The sequence below is a fragment of the Zootermopsis nevadensis genome, unplaced genomic scaffold, assembly GCF_977971745.1.
Source record: "Zootermopsis nevadensis isolate Lab colony 2312 unplaced genomic scaffold, Znev_1.0 Znev_ptg000025l, whole genome shotgun sequence".
NCBI lineage: Eukaryota > Metazoa > Arthropoda > Insecta > Blattodea > Termopsidae > Zootermopsis > Zootermopsis nevadensis.
The window spans coordinates 6,509,458-6,530,063 of NW_028259157.1; the positions used below are offsets into that span (position 1 = coordinate 6,509,458).

General features: G+C 37.2%; 3 protein-coding genes across 10 annotated transcripts in view; 2 read left to right on the forward strand and 1 right to left on the reverse strand.

Annotated features, from left to right (window-relative positions):
• The window catches only part of LOC110828879 (cyclin-dependent kinase 17), a 44,662-nt gene extending 31,007 nt beyond the window's left edge, over positions 1-13,655 (forward strand). The window contains exons 13-15 of one of the 4 annotated variants that reach the window (XR_015537028.1): positions 5,277-5,331; positions 6,042-7,713; positions 11,965-13,655. The gene's annotated coding sequence lies outside the window, so the exon portion shown is untranslated. Of the gene's footprint in view, positions 1-1,042; positions 3,463-5,276; positions 5,332-6,041; positions 10,835-11,964 lie in introns of those variants that run through there. The other 3 variants (XR_002542786.2, XR_002542787.2, XR_015537029.1) reach the window with 3 other exon arrangements.
• On the reverse strand, positions 3,389-16,634 carry LOC110828892 (uncharacterized). Its single transcript, XM_022062038.2, has 12 exons — positions 16,347-16,634; positions 15,214-15,322; positions 14,198-14,409; positions 12,590-12,740; positions 12,074-12,288; positions 10,892-11,147; positions 8,428-10,515; positions 7,225-7,449; positions 6,435-6,484; positions 6,271-6,358; positions 5,704-5,823; positions 3,389-5,142 (listed from the first exon to the last, which is right to left on the reverse strand). The coding sequence occupies exons 1-12, from the start codon at positions 16,458-16,460 to the stop codon at positions 5,078-5,080; spliced, it is 3,693 nt and encodes a 1,230-aa protein (XP_021917730.2). The 5' UTR covers positions 16,461-16,634; the 3' UTR covers positions 3,389-5,077.
• Positions 16,635-18,150: 1,516 nt separating this feature from the next.
• The window catches only part of LOC110828876 (uncharacterized), a 58,902-nt gene continuing 56,446 nt past the window's right edge, over positions 18,151-20,606 (forward strand). For 3 of the 5 annotated variants that reach the window (XM_087355610.1, XM_022061999.2, XM_022062000.2), the window contains exon 1: positions 18,153-18,527. In XM_087355610.1, coding sequence (XP_087211736.1) covers positions 18,435-18,527 — 93 coding nt within the window. In that variant the 5' untranslated portion in view covers positions 18,153-18,434. Of the gene's footprint in view, positions 18,528-20,606 lie in introns of all 5 variants that reach the window. The other 2 variants (XM_087355611.1, XM_022062002.2) reach the window with 2 other exon arrangements.

Consider the following 20,606-nt stretch of genomic DNA (forward strand, 5'->3'; position numbering starts at 1 on the left):
AAAGAATATTAACATTTCTCTGAGTCCAAATCTGGAACTTCTTGTAAAATAAATCAAAATTGTTAAGTACTGTATTATTCCCTCATCTGCCTAGTGGTGTAGAAGTATAGTAGGGAGCTGACCATTTGTTCTGTACTGTGGCTTACATGGACAAAAATTTATAATTTTGGTAACATATTTCCTGAAGTCCATTAATGGAATTCTTTAGGAGTTTTTCTCACTCTAATGTGAGTGAAGAACACCTTATGGGCCCATCCATGTCTGTCATGGATTTTGGTCTGAGAAGTAGGTAACCTCCCAGGGCTTCCCCGAGAGGGGATGCAAAAGGAGAGGTTTGCACTGTTAGGATAGCTCCTTTCCCCTGAGGGCTTCCTTCCTAGATTTTGGTCTTAGTGGGGTTTATTTCTCCCAGTCATTTGTCCCCTTCTTCTTGATCCCTACAGCTTTGCATCATCCTCCTCCCCCAAAGCCTTGCCTTGGTAAGACCAGGACTACCCCCAAGGGGCTTTGTCACCTCTGGGGACAGCCCTAGATAACATCCCCTACACCTGTTTCTAGTCATGTTTTAACCCACCAAGCCTTTCCCAGCATGTTTGCATCCTGGGGCCTAGATGCCTGTATATTTCTGTATCAGGGGTTCTGTCCCTGTGCTTTCTCTCCTGTGCCTGGCCCACCCAGGTGTTTAAAGTCCATTACTTTGTTCTCACTGTGCTTAGACACTGCAGGGGCGGCTTCCACAGTGATGGGTTAGACCACCAGTGGGACTGCCCACTCTGGGCTTTGTCACTTCTGAGGCTTTTATCCCCTTGGAAAACCTCAAGTCTCTCTCCACACCAAGGTTTATAACCCCCGTAGCTTTATGAACCTAGCCCCTCCCCAGTATTCTTGCTCCCAGAGGTTGAGCCCCCTTGTGCTTGTTGCTCCAGGAGCTTTGCCCCCTCCCAAACTTTATTGCTCATACATTCTAACTGTCTGCAAACTTTCAAAGTCTGTAGTTTTGCCCTTGCTGGGCTTCGACACCTCTGGTCTTCCACTGTTACAGGTTACACCACCCAGAGTCATGGTCGATTAAAGGGTCTTGGCCACCACTGGGGACTGCACAACATGGGGAAACCCCCAGCACATGCTGCTCCAGGGGCTTTACTCTTCTGATCTCCCATTGTCTTGACCACTAGGCCTGGGCACCCCAGTGCTTCCACTAGCCTGGTTGCAGCAGTGTGAACTAGGTCATTCTTGGAACGCAATGCTCCAAGTGTGAATTGAGGTCATTGGATTGCATTGTTGTGATATCTGATCACATTATTGCAACAATTATTTTGGATTCCATCGTTGCAGTTATTCCCTTGGTTTCTGTGCTGACATCATCATCCCTGGTGTGGCATGAAGAATGCCTTTGAAATTTTGGTTTACCCCAAAGCGTACACCTTTCCAGTCTTATATTATGTATGGTTTAACTGTGACAACAGATACAGTTCTTCAGACAATTAATCTGACCAAAAGCACAGTTAAATTAACTCTGTTCACACGTGTTCCTACATTATTCCAAATGGTTGTATAAATTTTATCTTGGTCTTTGTTTGACATACTTAAGGGGTTAGTTGGAATCTGGTGAGTGTTCAAGAGAAATGAATCTCAATCATGAAACATTTTCAAATCTTCTTGCTTCCTTTTGTAACTTCTAGGTATAGAATGTCTCCACTTGTAGAATACAGTCACGTTTCCAGGAACTAAAATTAAGAAATGTTGTAACTTTTAGATGCTGGGAGTTCATAAATATTTTAAACTAGAAGTGTTTTTTGGAGCACAGTAGATAGCATTTGTTTCATCTTTTCCATCAGTTATAAATCATTCAGAATTCTAAGATCTTTCACTAAGTTACTGCAGAATGTGGCTCTAATCTTAATTAACACTTGTGTTTCAGAAGTGCACAATTTGCCATAAACCAGTATGTCCACTTAAATCTCTTATTTTTAGTGATGCATATAAATATTGTTTTGGAAGAAAGAACTCACCTCCATTCTTTCATTTAATGTTTAATTTTCTATATTTATATTAAAAATAGCAATTCAAGGTTTCATCCTTTAAGATACAATTATTGTAAAAGATGGATGCTAGATACTGCAACTTAATTTTTTTTCTTCTTCTTCTGTAAACGTTTGCCCCAAAAGCCATATAGGCCTACCTTCTTCATGAAAATAAGATAGTGGACAGGCACTGTGCTATGCACTCTCATTTTGCATACTGCAGTAGCAAGGGTATGTACAGTGTACAGAATAACACTTAAAACAGTTCTCTACACTTGTGAATATAATTTTGTTTTGAAAGTTTTGCTTCAGAACATTGTGAGGAAGGCAAGTATGTTAATGCTAAGGTACAATAGTATCTGAATACCTGAAAACATTTTCAGTAATTTCACAAATTACAGCATTATTTTAAATTATCAGTAATTTCTGTTCTAAAATTAGTCTGCCTTGAGTACATATTTGTATAGAATATACTTACTCAGTAGAACATACCACATTTTTACATATAGCAAATCCTTCTTTCTGTCTCCTGCTGGTACTTCAGAACTTTAAATTACATGAATAAAAATTTGGTCCATCTTCAAATGAGAAGGAAACACCAAGTTACGTTTACAGTAGAGTCTTTACAAGCACTGTTTACTTTTAAAATGCCTGTCTGTATTAATTGTACTGGAATGTTTAGTATATGTTGTTTATGTCCTACGTTTGTTGCAGTTTGATTACTGTATGTAATAGTGCACTATTTTAACCATTTGGGCAGTAGATACATGAATATTGTTAAAACTGCATAAGTAAGAATTATTGTGCATTTCAATGAATACAGTGTAACTTATTATATCCTAGTCATATAGACAAATTTTATGATTCAGATTAGCAAGAAAGCTTTAGAAGCTGATTGGTTTAGCATGTAAAGATAAGTGTAACATTTTAAGTGATACTGGGATCCCCATAGAAAACATTTCCAAATTTAATAGAAATAATAACTGATAATAATAGCAGTAATAACAGTGAAAGTAATGTTTCCTCCTGATCTTCAAAATGATGGAAATGTAGTCATGTGTGCTTCTTCATTTCCATTATATCTAAAGTAGTTGTTTTACCTGTACTGCCATATAGATCAAACACTGAAACACAACTGAATATGGAAGTGTCAATGCTTCAGCATGCTCAGTGCATTTATTATATTAGCAACCAGACTGACACAACAATAATTAAAGAACTGATACTGGATTTGTCTGTGGAGCTATCAGTTTAGTTAGTTTGCCATAATACAGGAAACTTTCAAGGTGTAAAGACCCAATACCTCAGACTCCACTTCCAGTACAAAGTAAATATAATGTGGGTGAAAATAAATGTTACAATACTAGTTTAAAAAAAGAAACTTTTATTATTTCTATAAATTAGTATACAAAATATAAAAAGTAAGCCATACTTTAGAGCCATCAGTGTTATAAGTTAATACAGTATACTCTTAATTATCAGGACAAATGGAGCATGAATAGTCCCAAAAACAAAGGTATGCTTTAAAAAGAAGATAGGTCACAAAGGCAGACTTGTCGTTTTTCTTACAAACTTATAAATAACATGTGGTCCATAAAGCTATTGTTAACCATTTACCAATCTTCTGTGTCTTCCTAGTCTAGGAGAAGAGAATCTGTATTCTGGAATGTGTGAATAGTTACCCCTCCAAATTCTAGCTATTTAGAGATGACCATCATATTACAAACTCTGAACTTCAGTCCAGGTATCTGTTGTGATTGAAGAAACCAATTCTCATCTTCTCACACCTTGGTACCATATTTCTTTTGGATTATTCATGTTGCCAGTTGCTCATACCACTCCTTGACATGATGCCAGTAAGAGTGATATTTCTATGGCTTCTACCCATATGGAAAGCTGACAATAGTAAAATGTGATTGGGAGAAGTTACAGATTACAGTGTTGTCACATTACAGAAGAGGAAATATCTCTCTTCCAATAATGTATTTTTAAATAATATGCTCAAGCTGGTGGCTGACCCAAAATGACAAATGTTACAACAGAACCAATAGTAGTGACATTCAGAGGCTGATGTGGTTTTAAGGCACATCACAACAAAGTTATTTGGAAACTGTTATAGCTTGTTTTATTGTGTATTGTGTTGTCTGAGTTGAAAAAAATGTTCATGTTTCATATGAAAAAAGTGCCCCACCCTCAATATGACAAGAAAACCTGTGTATCTGTGAAGCCAGTGGCTTCTTCAAAGAGCAAAACAGGAAGATGGTTATGGATAGAGTACTTCAGTAATGTTAACTAATTTGAAGGGCAAACACAAATTAATCAGCTGTTTTATGTGATGGAAGATGTGTGTATTCAAATCATGGCGCTAGAACCAGCTGTTTATATAATATACACACGTAAGAGTTTGTTCAACTTTAACATATCCATGCATTATGTCTGTCAAGCAAGTTTGATACAAGTTGACATGTTTATTCCCACAAGTGTATGCATGTTTTGAGACTTATGAGTGAAGCTTGCAAGCATGCAGCAAATAGTGGATGGGACTTCTGCTTGTAAAAGATTTCTCATAAGTAGTCAGTAGCACATATAACAGATTATGTATATGTGACACATTGAGAATGTTGAATTATTGTTTTTTCAACATCTATGATAACCACTTCAGAAAGGGGTGCTATTTCACTTTCCAAATCAATTTTTTCAAACCTTAATGCTGTACTATTAATATGCATAATTGGAAAGTATGAAACCATTTTTGGAGTTACATGCACCAATCAGATAACAGGCATGTCTGGATTTTGTGTTTTCTTGTGACCACCTGAAAATCACACTGTTTGATTCTTCCATAGGGCTGATATAGAGATTTGGATGTTAGTGGTAGTATCTAGGAAAGCTATGTTTTATGGGACAGACAATTCATGAACCAAATAATCTATACAGATAAGCAAGAGTTATGCTGTACATTCTACAAAGCAGCCTATAATTCCATCTCAGCTCCTTGGGAAATATTTACACATGCTCACACATAAACATTATCAGTCATCAGTGAGGAAGGATTAGAAGTAATGCTGTTTCTTCACCACTGCAGCTGGCTGTGATGACAATTTCTGGTTAAAAAAACCTGAAAACAAAATTATGAGTTAACTTCCTGTAAAGTGATATTTTAGGAAAACATACCAGCAATGTGCAAAGTCATCATGTTAAATCTCCTTGAAGACATTCACAGAAAAGTGGCAAAAGTACTTTAACTTTCAGGAAGTGGTTTCCAGCCAATGGATGGATACTTCAAAGGAGACCACACTCAGTGACGGTATGTGTATAATTCCCCCCCAACGAACACAGGTAAAACCTATTAGGCCTTGTATACGCCAGTATCTGGCATTAACAAGACTAAGATTCTGTACACATGATTTTACACTACATTTGTAACTGTCATCATTACATACTTAACAAAGAACACTGGGCATCCTCATATTACTCACTTAGTAAGTGGCTGAACTGTTCACTAAAAATATCAGAAAACATTCAATCTGGTAACACACTTTCTCCAATCGAGAGACTTGACTCTCAGTACTTTTGTAAAATGTTCCCACTGTACATTTCTCAAGTGTCCATATAATGCATCCACCATATTTTGTTTGTTACTTATGTTTCATTCCAATCTGATGATGGACATCCTTACCATTCTTCATAGGAGATGATGAAAATGATGGTAGTGTTGCAACACTTGATACATGAGGTGGAGACTTATGTACATGAAGATTTTCTAGGGCCATTTTCACATTGGAAGTCGGCTGATGACCTAAAAATTCATCAAGGATGTTCATTATAATAAGGTCATACGTAATCATATCGAGTTTTTCTTGCCCATAATTGCATGTGCAACATGCCATTAATCATTTGTGTTTCTTACAGAACAAAAAAAATTTTAAACTGTAAAAGTGATATCTGAATAACTATTTGCATCTTTCTGTTATCAAGAATATGTACTTAATGCTTCTCTTTGCTGTCATGTCTTAGACTGGCTCTGAAACCCACCCAGCTTCCCATCCAATGGATATCAGGGGCTCTCTACAAGGGTATGTATGTAAATGGGGCAGGTGATCGCTCAAGTGACCCTTGCACTGCAACCATTGACTGATCTTTTGTGCATCTTCTCCAAGGGTAAGTGACCAGTGTGTGCTGGGGTTTAGAATACATGGAGCTACATCTTATACACCTTCATAGTATGATGCCTATCAATACTCACCATGATGTGGATTGATGCTTGCTGCAACAGTATCAACATCAACACCTGGTGCTTGCAACCAAGATCCACTGCCAGATGCATCAATTCCCTACAGGCATGGAATAAACTAATAAAGTTGGTCCAGATGAATGTTTCAACAGAAGTCACATTAAAATAGTTCTTACCTCTTGATCATGAATGTGAGAGTTCTGCACATTAAACATTTCTCCATTGCCTGGAACATAACAAGAACTTTAAATGTGGTATATGATTACTACTGTAAGACCTACAGAACTAAGACCCTGGAGCGGATCAAAGCATATTTTCTTTCTTCGCAGTTTCAACAACCTCTCAATACTGTCATTTAAGGACAATACTACTAGGGTAATCAGAGTTGCCAGATTTTATTCACACTGGCTGTTAAGATTTTATCTATGCACTCCAACAGTGTTACCCTCTTTAATACACAATACTTCCCTCACTGTGAACAACTTAGTTTAAAATTTTAATGCATTATGTCTTGTATCAATTCTCAAGTCACATTAATTTCACCAACAGTGTATGAAGGGATTTTCTGAAAAGCGTGGATGGAAATGGAATGTTTACTCATGGGTCACATATTTTCTAGGATCTTGGAGCCACTGGCCACACTGTATTAAGACTTAAAATTGGCCACTTCATTCATTTCCCCTAACCCACATGATTCCATATAACAACCTCTATAGTCAAGACATTATTCCTAACAAATCACCAGTCCTTGAAAGTACCATCTTTTTGCTATAACTAACTCCATGGGACAGTTTCCCTTTCATAGCTGATAATAGTATTTATCAAGAAATATCCTATGTATTTCATCTCACTTCAATCCATTTTCAACAGGGCTCTTATCTTCATGAGGAACATTTCTAACATACTGAAATCCAGGATCTTGAAACACAAGTAATGCATAATCAGTACGAAATGTGGAAAAATTACCATCGTTTGATGAGTTCCATACAGCAAGAGACGGTTGGGAAAGACTGGAGTTCACTTCATTCACACCTCCTGTTTCTGCAAGGCTACGGCGGAGAAGCACGACACTAGCATGACGACGAATACGGGACGATATATTTGGGCCTGATCCCATAACACCAGATGGACCGGGACACAAAGCTAGATCATCTCGGGAACCTCGGCACAACTGCACGCCTGCTACCAAACCTGACACAGAACCAATTGCAACATCCACTCAGGCATCTCTTCACATATACCTTAGTCAGGAAGGTGACAAGTGTGGGTGAAGGTTCTAATCATGGCAGGGTGTTTGAATTTTTCTTTTCACCACTTCATCCACAACATGTTTGGCATACCCATCTTTTTCTTCAGTGGACACCAAACAATACAGTGGTTGGAGTATGAAGCTGATCACTCCCCTCATTTGGTGGCAAGGCTTAGAATGAGTGGATGATACATCTTCATAGCATGGTATGCACTTAGACTCAAGAGCAACTTGATTTAACACTATGATGACAGTGTACATGTTATGGTATGTCTAATTCAAATAATCTATTTATATAAATCTTTCAGTTTGTCTAGCTGCTTAATTACACAGCCATATTAATAGCTGTCCCAATTCAGAGAATAAAATATAATGGAAAAATAGGGCACACGTTATATTCATGATCATGTGGGGTCCACATCAACATTAATACATATGATCACAGCCACCAGATAAGTTAAACTTTGTTTTGTATGTTAGTCATAAGAGGCAACTACCTACCACAGGAATAGTTATGTTACCATTTCACTAAGTAATATGAGAATTGTGTTTGGGTCTATTTACCACATTAATACAACACATTTTTCCACAATATTTTATTTGAAAATCATGACGCTTGTCACATTCAAGGATCACCTTCTCTGGTACCAGCAACAATGCAGACATGGAATTGCAGAATTCAAGCTCATACTTTACTAATATAATAAGCTGCAGGCATCAGTTAATTTAATATAAAAACAATGATGCTTATATCAGGAATGTGAAGTATATACAGAAGTAAAATGAAGTGGTTAAAGCATTAGTAAAGCTTTTCCCAAAAAAAATTCTTCACAGACCTGTACCTTTCCTGTACATTATAAACAAAATACTGCCATGCAAATGACTTAAAATCAGTAACTTTGTGGAAGTGAAGTACATACCATAACTGACTTCTTGCATGCTGTGCTGTTTCTTAGCTTGGATGAATGGTGTGGCTGTGTGTTTGCTGCTGTTAACTTCTGTAGACCTTAAAGTTGCATCACTAACTGCTGGAACTGACTGTGTAGCACTACCCACTCTTAAGATTGGTCCATGACTTACAACCGGTCTTGTTCCTTTTCTGTGGCAATGAACACTAGGACTACTATAGGACACTCCCTTTACTGAAGTCTTGCCTGTTCCACTGCAAGAACTTGTCTTCAGTTCCTGATCCGCTGCAGTCTGCAGACTACTTTCTTGATTTGGATGAGCACTAAAATCAACAGATCGAGAATTTTTAGGCTTTCTTGGCCCCAAAGCTGTAGACTTTTGTCCTTGAACTTTCAACTCACATTTAGATGGCTGAAAAATATTACTGGCATCAACTGACAAACTAAATCCACTAGCAGTAGACTTAGTTGCACTATATCCAGGCTCAGTTCCCACCTGACTGTGATGCAACCCCTTCCTGTCTGGAGTCATCAACACACTACTTCTCATTAAATGTTTTGGTTGGACACCCAGTTTTCCAAGTCTGATATTTGAATTTTCAACTTTTATATATGCATTTGTATTCTGTTCTGGTGCTAACACTTCCCTAGACAGTCCTTTAACCTGGCTTACTCTGTTTTTTATCAGTTCACTGGAGAGAAAAGATAATTTTCTTTCATCTGGTTGTTGAAATTTGTCACCTCTTGGGTTTGGTGGATGTCTTGTCTGAAACCAATTACCCGTATTTCCTTTTGTTTGCTGTAACTGGGAATGCATAAAATTTGACCCACCAGAGCTGTTTCCATGTGATCCTGAAGGAAAACTTTCTTGTGCCTGTACACTGTTCCCATTCAGTGAAGTTGTAACATTACCAGAAGGCCAAATAGCCTCATAGTCTCTCAGCTTTCTACTTGACCTCATTTCTTCTCGGCTAGTGCCCACGGCCTGCCGAAAACTATTCCTCCTTTCTCGTACTCCCAACCCTGCAACAATAGTATTTACTTTCCTTTGAGCTTCCAATGTCAAATTATCAGCTTCCGCACCGTACTGCACTTTCTTCCCTGGCTGGTCAGATGATACATCACATTTTACATTGCTAATGAGGTAATCTTTGCAGTCCTGTAGCACCTTGGATGCATCACCATCGATAAGTTGTAATTGCTGTGATGGTGGTAAAACAAGATTATGACAGTCAAGACCACTTCCACCAGATATTGCTGTATCCTCAAAGTTAATTGATTCCAAACTCCGCCTTCTTCTGGGAACTACATGATTGGGTTCATAATTCCTCCAGTTTAATTGTATATGAGATACAAACTGTTTATCATCTTGTTTTGAAGATCTACAATTATCACTGTCAGACTCACACACATCAACTTCTCCACTCCTTGTTGACAAATACTTCTTTGGAAGAACAAAAGATTTCAAGTTTGATGCACTTTCACCTCTTGATAGCAGAATTCTGTCTGCTGGTAGTTTCACAGATGTGGCACCAGCTTCTGTGCCAACCCTATCATCTGCAGTATTTGGTGATGAAATAGGGCTTACAGCTGCAGCTAAAGAAAGTTTACAGTGTTGGTTGCTACCTAAAACTTTCAGTGACTTACTACGTTTGACAGGAAGCGTTGGCCTTATAGTCAGAGTGGATCTCTGTACTGTGGAAAGGTGGGGAGCACGCAAAATGCCATGACAAACAATAGGACCATTTACATTACCCTCTCTGTGTCCTGCTTTTACAATGACCTGGTCTTCTTGATTCTCAGCCTTGACACGCACAGCACCTAGTGAATGACTTCGAGCCACCGACTGAGAGTTACGCTGTTTAGACTGTGAACTTCTGCTTTCTCTTGTTGCTAAACTACGTTCAAATAAAGCCCTCAGCTTAGCAATTCGAGGTTTGTGAGACAAGCTTGTACCCGACTGTTCTACAATGGACCGCTGCTTTTCAGTTAAATTTTCAACTTCTTTCTCTTGTTTGGAAGATGCAACATGACCTCTCTTCTTCTGTGGCAGAGGAGGAATTCTCTCTTCAAATTCTTTCTCCTTCCCATCTTGTTTTTCTGAGGACAGAGAAAGTAACAAATACAATATTCATACTTATTTTAACAAAAATGTCACTGATTTTATTTATAAATGCAATACACTGCCATGAAAGACAATGGTAGATGGGGAATGGCTTCTGAATCATAACACTAAGAACAAGAGTAAGAGAGTTTATTGCTTTAACAGAATACAAGTCACTTTGCTACCACCTTGTATCAATATAGTCTTTTTCCTTCTAATAAGTTGTAAATATTTATGTAATTTTCAAATATGGGCCTTTCAAAAGTAAAGGAAGATCCTTCAAAGGAAATGTTACTATAAATTACTCTATTTTAACATACGGTGTTTTTATAAGCTATCACAACACAAATTAATTTAAAAAATACAGCTAACCTTCACTACAATATTCTGCTGAAACAACTATAGCAGGAGTGGCATACATTGGTTCTTGTTCCTCTTTTACTAATGGCATTCCATTTGCATCAATATTCTCATAGGGATGTGAGTCAATCATGCGCAACTGTTCACGGAACAGTTCCCTCACAGCCTGATGAACCAGAACATACTGTTCTTTGGTCTGCACCATGGCTATACGCTGTTTTCGCATATCTTGAACCAGTTTGTATAAACTGAAGTCCTTGCTGAGTTTCTAGAATTAAAGAAAAGATAGTTCATGTAATGTAAGTAAAAATCTAGAATCAGCAGTAACACAAACCACTGCATTTCAAATCAGCATACTATCAATGTTTGATTATAGTATTTTGGTTATAATCCAATGTTTTAGAGAAACACAAGTCTGCTCATAATTCACTGTGTGTACCTACTTGAATGAGGGTTTCATTCATTAATAAGCCTCAAAATTCACAGATTCAAGTTTAAGTTTTTCTATTTTATTTCCTTAAATATGGTTTAACACTTTTTAACATACACAACACAAAGAAAATGACAAAATTTGTCAACTACCCATCACTAGCCAAGTTATGCAATAAACAATGGAACAAGTTAAAGTAGTGTCCAGATGTATTTGCCACAACATGCAATTTAACTCTTTAAAAAACAGTGATAACTTTATGTTCCGCCTGCTTTAACATTCAATAACTATGCAATTGGTTCACAGGGTTTATTTATTGGCCTCAGAACAAAAAGTGAGGATTTCCTTAAACAGTGTTAACCAGGGTATCTTCATAATGGAGACTTCTCATGTTCTCTCTGAGGTAGGAACTGAGTTTTTAAACAATATTTAGATGAACTTCATGCTTCAAAGCATCAGCCCATAAGTGCAGAGAAATTCTGTTACTTTTACCATCTCCTTTGTGATATTATTTTGGGTTTAGCACACTGGCCAGAGAAGATCATTTAAACAAATACATTATTGGAACAGAGTTATCTTTCCTCCTTCTGTGACAGGACATTGTTGTAATCTGAAACTACTTCCCATGACAGTTTGTTGTTATGTTACTATACAGGCAGCCAATGGTACAGATGGTACCAGTTCATCCAATAAAGGTAGAATCTCAGAAGCTTGCATGTCATAAACCAACCTCACCATATTTTCATAATTGGGAGAATACTTACTCCAGCTCTAAGAAGACCCCACACATAGTCGATAGCACAGATTGTACCAGTTCGCCCACAACCTGCTGAACAATGGACCAAAACAGGTAGTGTCTCAGAAGCTTGTGTATCACGAACCAACCTCACCATATCCAACAGTGGTCGCACTAAAGGAGGGACACCATGATCTGGCCATGCTGAATAGTGAAACTGACACACTGTTCGTTCCTCTGAAACTGAAATGGTCACATGTCTTTACCACATATATACCTAGCATACTGAGAAAATTTCTGGGCAGCACAGTTCAGACCAAAATAATAAACATTAAAGAAAACTAGTTTTTGTTTTTGTTTCCATGTCAATCAGTTTCCATTTTTAATGGTAATTTAAAATAGGACTTACCCTATATTCTTGGGATTAGACAAGTTTTCCAATAAATGCAGTCTTTCATTCAAACATAGCTCCATTTTGGACAAGCTGTATGTGTGTTAAAATCAGTGTGGGTTGGTACACATGTGTGTATACATGTTCACTTACCATGAGGTGACTGACTGCTAGTGTACTTAAGGCGCATAGTACGTACAAGGAAGTCTGGGCAAACAGTGCTAGCTTTCAGCAAGCGTATGGCAACCATACCAAACTGCTTCTCTTCACCTTCTCGTTCCACCCAGTAATTCTCACACTTATGCTACAAAAATAAACCATAAATCAGCTTTTCCCTGCATATTCTGAAGCAGAATACTGTACTTGCCAAATACCATGTTTTTCTGAAACATCTGAATTATGAAACTGTATGTGCATCATATTCAAGAATTTGATCTGGATAGCGCTAATCACTGTGTGTGAATATACAAGGTGTAGCAGTAAACTTGGCAAAATCAGCTATTGGGCAAAGCAAGAAGCTTCCTATTTTCTTGCAACAGAGTAAAAGAGTGTGGTTTACTGTCAATCACTGAATGAGTCTTTGCTAAATAAAACATTCTCAGCCACACTAATCCTTCATTCACAACAGGTTTCTAATGCTGGTGACAACCTTAACTATGGCTATTGAAAGTAAATGAAGCAAAGTGACTGCAACAATTCACTATCTGTTAAACAAGATTTTGTACAAGAAGATGAACAAACGGAATCACACTGTGGCCAGAAAGTATGTGTTAGTGAATTTGAATCTGAGCAAAGCTGGAGAAAGAAGAATATTTTTCTTAAAAATAGCTACCACTGGTGGCTTTGTATGTGGGTAAAAAGCAAAATTGGTAATGATGAAATCAGTCCATACAGCAGTGGTAGCAGAAGTGAAGCATACTGGTAATGTAAGAACAGTATTGTAATTTTTATTAATTTTTCATGCTGCTGTGTTTTTTTAGCCATCAGGCATGCTTGTATAGATTTACACATCTTAAAATCATATGCATGCCATACAATATTTATACACATGAGAGTATTTTACAAGATTTTATACTCATAATTACACATTTTCACCTTTCTATTGTTGTTTTTACAGGTTACACGACTTCATGGTTACACATGCCTAAAAATTCTCTCTCCAGGATGTGGACTTTTATGTCACAAATAAATATTCAGAACATGTTGAATTTCACTGCAACATAGTTTCATCATTTAAATAATATTAACTTGCATATATATCCATTGCAACTGACCTCATACTTGTAGTTACTCAGTTTAAATATTTCTGTTGACTCAACATATTCCACCTTGTACAGTACTGATGAACTCCATACAACTGATAATTGGAATGCTGTTTTATGTCAGTGGTTAAATCCCCTCTCTCCAAGAAATGTGATCCAGTTAGTGTAAGTAAAGCCTGATATATAATTCAAACGTTTTCTTTCTACATCTCCAAAGTTAACACAGTTTTTATTAATAATACCATGAAATTTCCATAATGAATTTTAATTGTATTTGTTGAAGGGTCGTACAGTCCAAACATTCTCTAACAGCTTTCATATAATTTCACAAGTGTTCTTTTTCTATTGTTTCCTGTACTATTTGCTTCAGCTGCAGCTGTATCATGCTATGGCAGAGAACATAAAAATCACACATAACATCACAGAAATCAGTTAGGAGTACCTGTGATGCCTGTCATATCTTAAAATACTTTTAATTTGATTTCAATTATACAATCACCTTCCCAGCTTCCTCTTCATTACATGCCATGACAATGACTTGCACCTCACACTCCACCACCATTCGCCAGAAGTCGTTAACAGTGTGAGGAAGTGGACCCTGACATGCAATGTATGCTGGTGATCCACTTGCACCTTTGATGTAGTTGGCATTGATATAGTCACTGCCTGGCACGCCTGCATATTCACTCAAAACAACACGGCTACTGTCAACTGAAATATAGATATGTTTATTGAAAAGGATTTCTTGATTACTTCCCAGGATACCAGAAATATTATGAGCATTAAGTCAATGAAAGTAAACTGCAGATTTTTTTTCTTCCCTATCAACATGGTGATCATGCAAACTCATGAAGTGGAAGCTGTGTTAGAACCATTCAATACACAGCCCTGAAAACTTTGGAGCTTACATTTAAAAATATGCAGTTTATTACACTTCTGTTTGTGTATAATATAAAATAACAACATGGTGGTTGCTTAAACCTATTTCTACTTTTCCATTTGACAGTAATAATTGGCAGAACATTTAGCCATGTACCGAAAATGTGTAAAGTAATAAATCACATTCATATCATTTTTATATAAAGTGTCATCCTGGGTTAAAAATTATGCAATGATGCAAAACTTGGTATGACTTTAGGTTCTGGAAATGTATACAGAAAGAAACTATGCACACAGACCAGAAAGCTCTACTTTTGTGAGCATATCTTTAAATTTAAAGAAAAGTAGATAGTTTATTTATCCCGTGCAATTCTAGGAGTGGCCACTTCTGGTTTAAAAATAATGTGGAAAATTAGCTAGGTGTTTACAATGCACAGTACCTAAATCATGAATAATGTCATTCTCCCGCATTAAAACATATGCAGTCATGAAGCACTTTCTTTACTTCAATATTTCACCACAAATATTATCTTGTAGGCAAACTATAACAACCCAAATTGGGGCAGTTGGCCTGTGCATGAAACTTGATATCTTCATTCCTTAAAGACTATCTTCCAATAATACCAAAATACTTACAAGGCAGAATGTCCTTATAGCGATTTTTCTTCCGGTTTACTTCCTTCTCACCTTCTGAACAAGAATACTGTTTTGAAGTCTTTAAAATTTCACTGAAGAACTTTAATTCCTAAAATTAAAAGTACAACCACTTTACCAAGAAGTGTGCATAATCACTCCATCCTATTACAAGAGGCCAAAAGACTTTTCTTCATGCTTACTCATAGTTTCTCAGTTTCCTGATATGTTTTTGGCATCTACATTTTTTATGCTTTACTACCATCATTATACTAAAAGGCTTCTGTAGCTGGTATGTAATTAAGTAATATCTTAATCTGCTATCAGTTTTTATAAACCAGTGCACAATGTGTATAATAATTAATAATTCTAGATTATTCTTTTAAAATTATGCCAAGAAAAACATGTTTACACAATAGTTATTTTCCATAAAAATTATGTAACAATCTTGCCCACTTTGATGTTCAACATACTTTCTGACCTGCACTGAGGGTTTAAAACCTCACTAGTGAGATATTTTAATGATGGATGTGTAGGCAAAGTGAAGTGTTTATATACATTTATTCTTACATTAGCCATCAAGCACTCCACGATCTAGACATTTAGTAACACATAATCTATACAGAGCAAATAAAATATACATACAACAGTAAGACAACATTAGAGTTTAAAAGCATCAGCTTAAAATTGTCCATTTTTTAAAGCCAGCACTTATGCCAGCTTTGAAAGGTTAACTTTTATCTCACTCCTGCTCTTTGGAAGAATTTACTTCCACTGAAAATTCTCAGATATTCTAAATATTTGTGTAAACAGCTCTAACAATTGTGAATTATGTTTGTATTGGTATTGTATTGACACAATGTATGGTATTCATATTATGACAAGTTCCACATCCTTGGCTTATACTGTGAAGGATCTATGGACTGTAATAAATTTTATTAATGTTTTCTGCTGCTTATGTCGTTCTCGGGTATCCTTCAAAGCTCAAGGCGTGTGCAACATCTCGAAACAATCTCGTTTTTACTGTGAATTGTTATTTCCCAGCCCAAACCCCAAACTGGGGGGAGACCACCCCTTGTCGGCGAAAAACCAAGTTTTAAAATATCCTGAGACGTCCACCTAAATAATATCAGCACCTGAAATTCCTTATCATAGCTATCTTCTACCCTCTGGATTTCCAAACTCTCAATATGGTTTAGAAAATTCTGTAAAATTGTTCTCAAAGGAGTTCTTTCCTGTTCTTCTTTCATTGCAACCCATGCCTCTGTGTTCTTAAAGCAAAATACTTCTTAAGTGATCACTTTCAGCACAGATTCACACTACAAACACAACAACACTAATCTCACACCATAACCTTCATACCTATATCGCTTTCTCTTTCTCGTACCACCAAGGTTTATGGCCGCCGAGCTACATTCCATCCAGCCAGAGTTGCTCTTCCATAGCTTTGAACTTCGATCACACCGATTTTCGCTCACCTGTGCACTATACACTATTGCCCTCCTGAGGGTCCCAATGACAACTTATAATTGGATTTTGACGCTTAATGTCAATTGAGGTGTCTATGAGTTTTTTGCAAAAATGGAAATACGTTAACGGATTAATGTAGTGATAAAACAGTTATGATACATTTACAACAGTGTATATTAAAGGAAGTAAAGCTATTATTCTATTCTATTCTATTCTATTCTAGTCTATTATTTAAAATAGAACTAGCAGCGAATGGTCCGATTTTAATCTGGGATACTGAGATGTTGTACTTTGTCCATTGTCTGGTATTCTAAAACACACAACGTTTCGAAGACCGAATCTGTCTTCGTCCTCAGGTGCAAGGAAAGGGCAGGTGCACATATTCTGGCAATTGTAACAAAAAGGAACATTGATTTTTATTTTCGTATTTTCAATACGCTTTTCAGTCGATTAGGAAGTGTTACCACTCTTCGTAAAAAGTGCTATACCTCTATATGTTAGTGGTAACTTTACGTATCATAGTCTATGACATTCAGTGACTGTACTTTGTCCGAAGAATATATGCAATGTGTGTTTTATTATTTTCAGAATAAGCAGCGATTAATTCCCTAAACAGCAATAATCAATTTATTGTTGCAATGGAAAAGTGTTGAAGCTACTACTAGAACAAATCCTGAATATTGATGTTTTGCTGAGTACTGGTGCTGTGTGGACTCGTTGGTAGATGCCGGAGAAACATACCATTTCCATATTCAGGGCTCGAGTGGCGTTGCTGAGAAGTGGAAGAATGTATATGGAGTTAAAGGAAGGAAAGACGGGAAATGGGCCTTCCATTCGTGGCAACGCGACTTATGCTGCATTCTGTATTTTGGTGAACTGTAGCCTAAAGGCCAATTGAAACAATTTAGATTGAGATTCTTACTGCGGTCAGTATGTCGATGCAACGATATGTTCCTCCAAATAGTTGTTATCTACCAACAGTTTCACACAGTATAACAACCCAATATATTAATCGTCATGAGAAGCCAGTCTCATATGGCTCATGGTTTTCTTGGTTGACCGTCATAATTTCTTCGTGCGAGAAAGAAAATTTGAAACTCGCACGAAGCTTTTGTTGAGACCAGTGTATTTGGGTCCTGTGAAAGTATATTAAAGACATATTCACCCTGAAAGTGTTTGGTCGAACGTGGGTTGAGGGTCCTACGGAGTGCGAACATTAGAGTTAGGAAAATATTCTCAGGGTAGTGTCGGACACCTCGAACATTGTCTTGGAATTGATAATATTTATCTCATAATTCATCTAGTATACTGAAATTGTGGCGTTCATACCGCTTGTCGAATATGCGGTGTGAGAAATATACGTTAAGAACTTCAAATAATCTGTAACAACCCGTGATTGCCAACGCGGTAATAGTAGAGGGCATGTTTCCCCGGTTTTTATATCACTCTTCGTTTGGTGTTTGATTTGCGTTATGCATTATTGCTTTCAAGTAATTGTTAATTTCACAATCATTTGCAAAATAAGAAGAGTTAATGATGTATTACTTGAAATACAATGAGTTGTGCTGGGAAATTATCGCATTGTGTGAGGTAAATAATTACACCAAGATTTCGATCAAGAAGCTGGAGTACTTCTCGAACGAGCATTACCAGAACTTCAAACTAAATGTGTCCAAAACCTTCTGTAGATCTCAGTTCGCCATAGTTCAACCAATCACAAATGGCGGTGCTGCGTGACCATAGCTTGGTAAAATATGGCGTCAGTGAAAGAGGGATGTAATATACATGCAAATATTACGGCAGCATTCTCGTCTTGTAAAGGGAACCATCTGTTTGCAGTATACAAGGTAAACACAATTAAAATTTCCCCTAAAGTGTTACTTCGTTGTTATTATACAATATGTTGTATAGTGCTTGAAATTTTCTTGTTACCACTGTCCGTATCCGCCATGTTATAAGGTATTTGACGGATCGTGTGTATCGGTTGTGTCCTTGCTTGATGTCATATGTGAACAGTTTATTATTAAGTGAATATAAGATATGAAGAATGTGATTATCAAGTTTAACCTGCCAGTAACACACGATAGTTTAGTGATGAAGTTTATATTGGTTACAACAGTGTGAACGGTAGGCGTAACTGACGTAACTCATCACATACTAATTTTTACTTCTCATTCTCTAATTGCTGGGAAATCTGAAGACTTTATAGCAACACTTGTAAGTACAGTTAGTGGCAATTTATTTGTATTTCGGCGTCCTAACATTGCTTAAAAGTTTTGCAAATGTAAGATAATGTAATGTCTGGCGTGCCCACGGTTTTTTAAAGAAGAGAAGGTGGTTGAAAGGTTAACAAGTTGGCGTAGTGTCATTTACTATTCACAGAAGAACGATATTAGTCATGAAGTGCGTTTCATTTCATTTGTGTGTTTTATTTGGTATCCTGAAATCTCGTAAAGGTGGCTTCACTTCGAAGTATAACAATTATGGGGTAGGTTGCATTCATACAGACATTAAAATGTAACATTTGATAATCTTGAATAGTAGAAAGATGATGAATAATGTTACAATTGCGTGAACCTCATGCATTGTATCAATTTATATAATTTGACAATTTTGATCAGACTTCACAGAATTTCTCCAAACAAGTAATTCGTGGTACTTCGTGTAAGAGGAATGAGATTTTATACGTAGTGTAGAAACAATTTGAAATTAGTTTCTGAAATTGGATTCCTGATTTTGATCATTCATGTAATTTTCCCTTGCCCAATTATCCCATTTAGTTTACATATTCTGTTTTAAACGAGACAGTTTTGCTTCACCCTTCTCGAAGGTATCACCACCTTGTCGAAGGCAATCTGCCGGGTGAGGAGGCTTGCGTGCTCAAATGACCCTTAGGGCTATGCCGGCCTGAGCTTCGGCTCATGGTAGGGTCACCCAAGCCGGACAGGTCTAAGGAGATGCGCTAGACTAAGAGTGATACCCTGGTCCTCCAGGTTGGGGGTTGGGTGTAGGGCTAACAACCTTTCACCTTTAAAAAAAAATATGTGTTACGAAAAAATCAACCAAGCCTCGGATCAGGACGGACTCTTTGGCACGACCACGGCAATTGAAAAAGGACATGAGATTTGGTACTTGGAACATTAGGAGCCTCTATAGGGCTGGGGCACTGAAATCAGTGTGTAGGGAATTAGGGAATTATAAGTTAGACTTAGTGGCAGTGCAGGAAGTGCGATGGGAGGGGGAGGGCATGATCCCAGTGGACAATTTTACATTTTTCTATGGAAAGGGGAATGACAATCATCAGCTAGGGACGGGTTTTTTTGTTCATAGCAGAATTAGGGCAGCAGTTAAGAGAGTAGAATTTGTTAGTGACAGGTTGTCTTACGTAATTTTGGAAGGACGTTGGTGCGACATCATTGTCCTTAATGTTCATGCCCCAACTGAAGACAAAAGCGATGATATCAAGGATAGCTTTTATGAAGAATTGGAATCAGTATTTGATACATTTGGCAAGTATCACATGAAAATTCTGCTAGGAGATTTCAATGCAAAAATTGGGAGGGAGGATATCTTCAAACCCACAATAGGCAGCGAGAGTCTCCATGCACTTAGTAATGATAACGGTCTTAGAGCAGTAACCTTCGCTACGTCAAAAGATTTAATTGTAAAAAGTACAAAATTTCCACACCGTGATGTTCATAAATACACTTGGACTTCTCCAGATGGCAGAACACACAATCAAATAGATCATGTTTTAGTAGATAAGAGAAGGCAGACAAATGTAATTGATGTGAGATCATTCAGAGGAGCAGATTGCGACACTGATCATTATCTGGTGGTAGCAAAAGTGAGGGAGCGGCTTTCAGTAAGTAGACGAACTAAACAAAATTTTGACACAGAAAGATTTGATTTGAAAAAATTAAGTG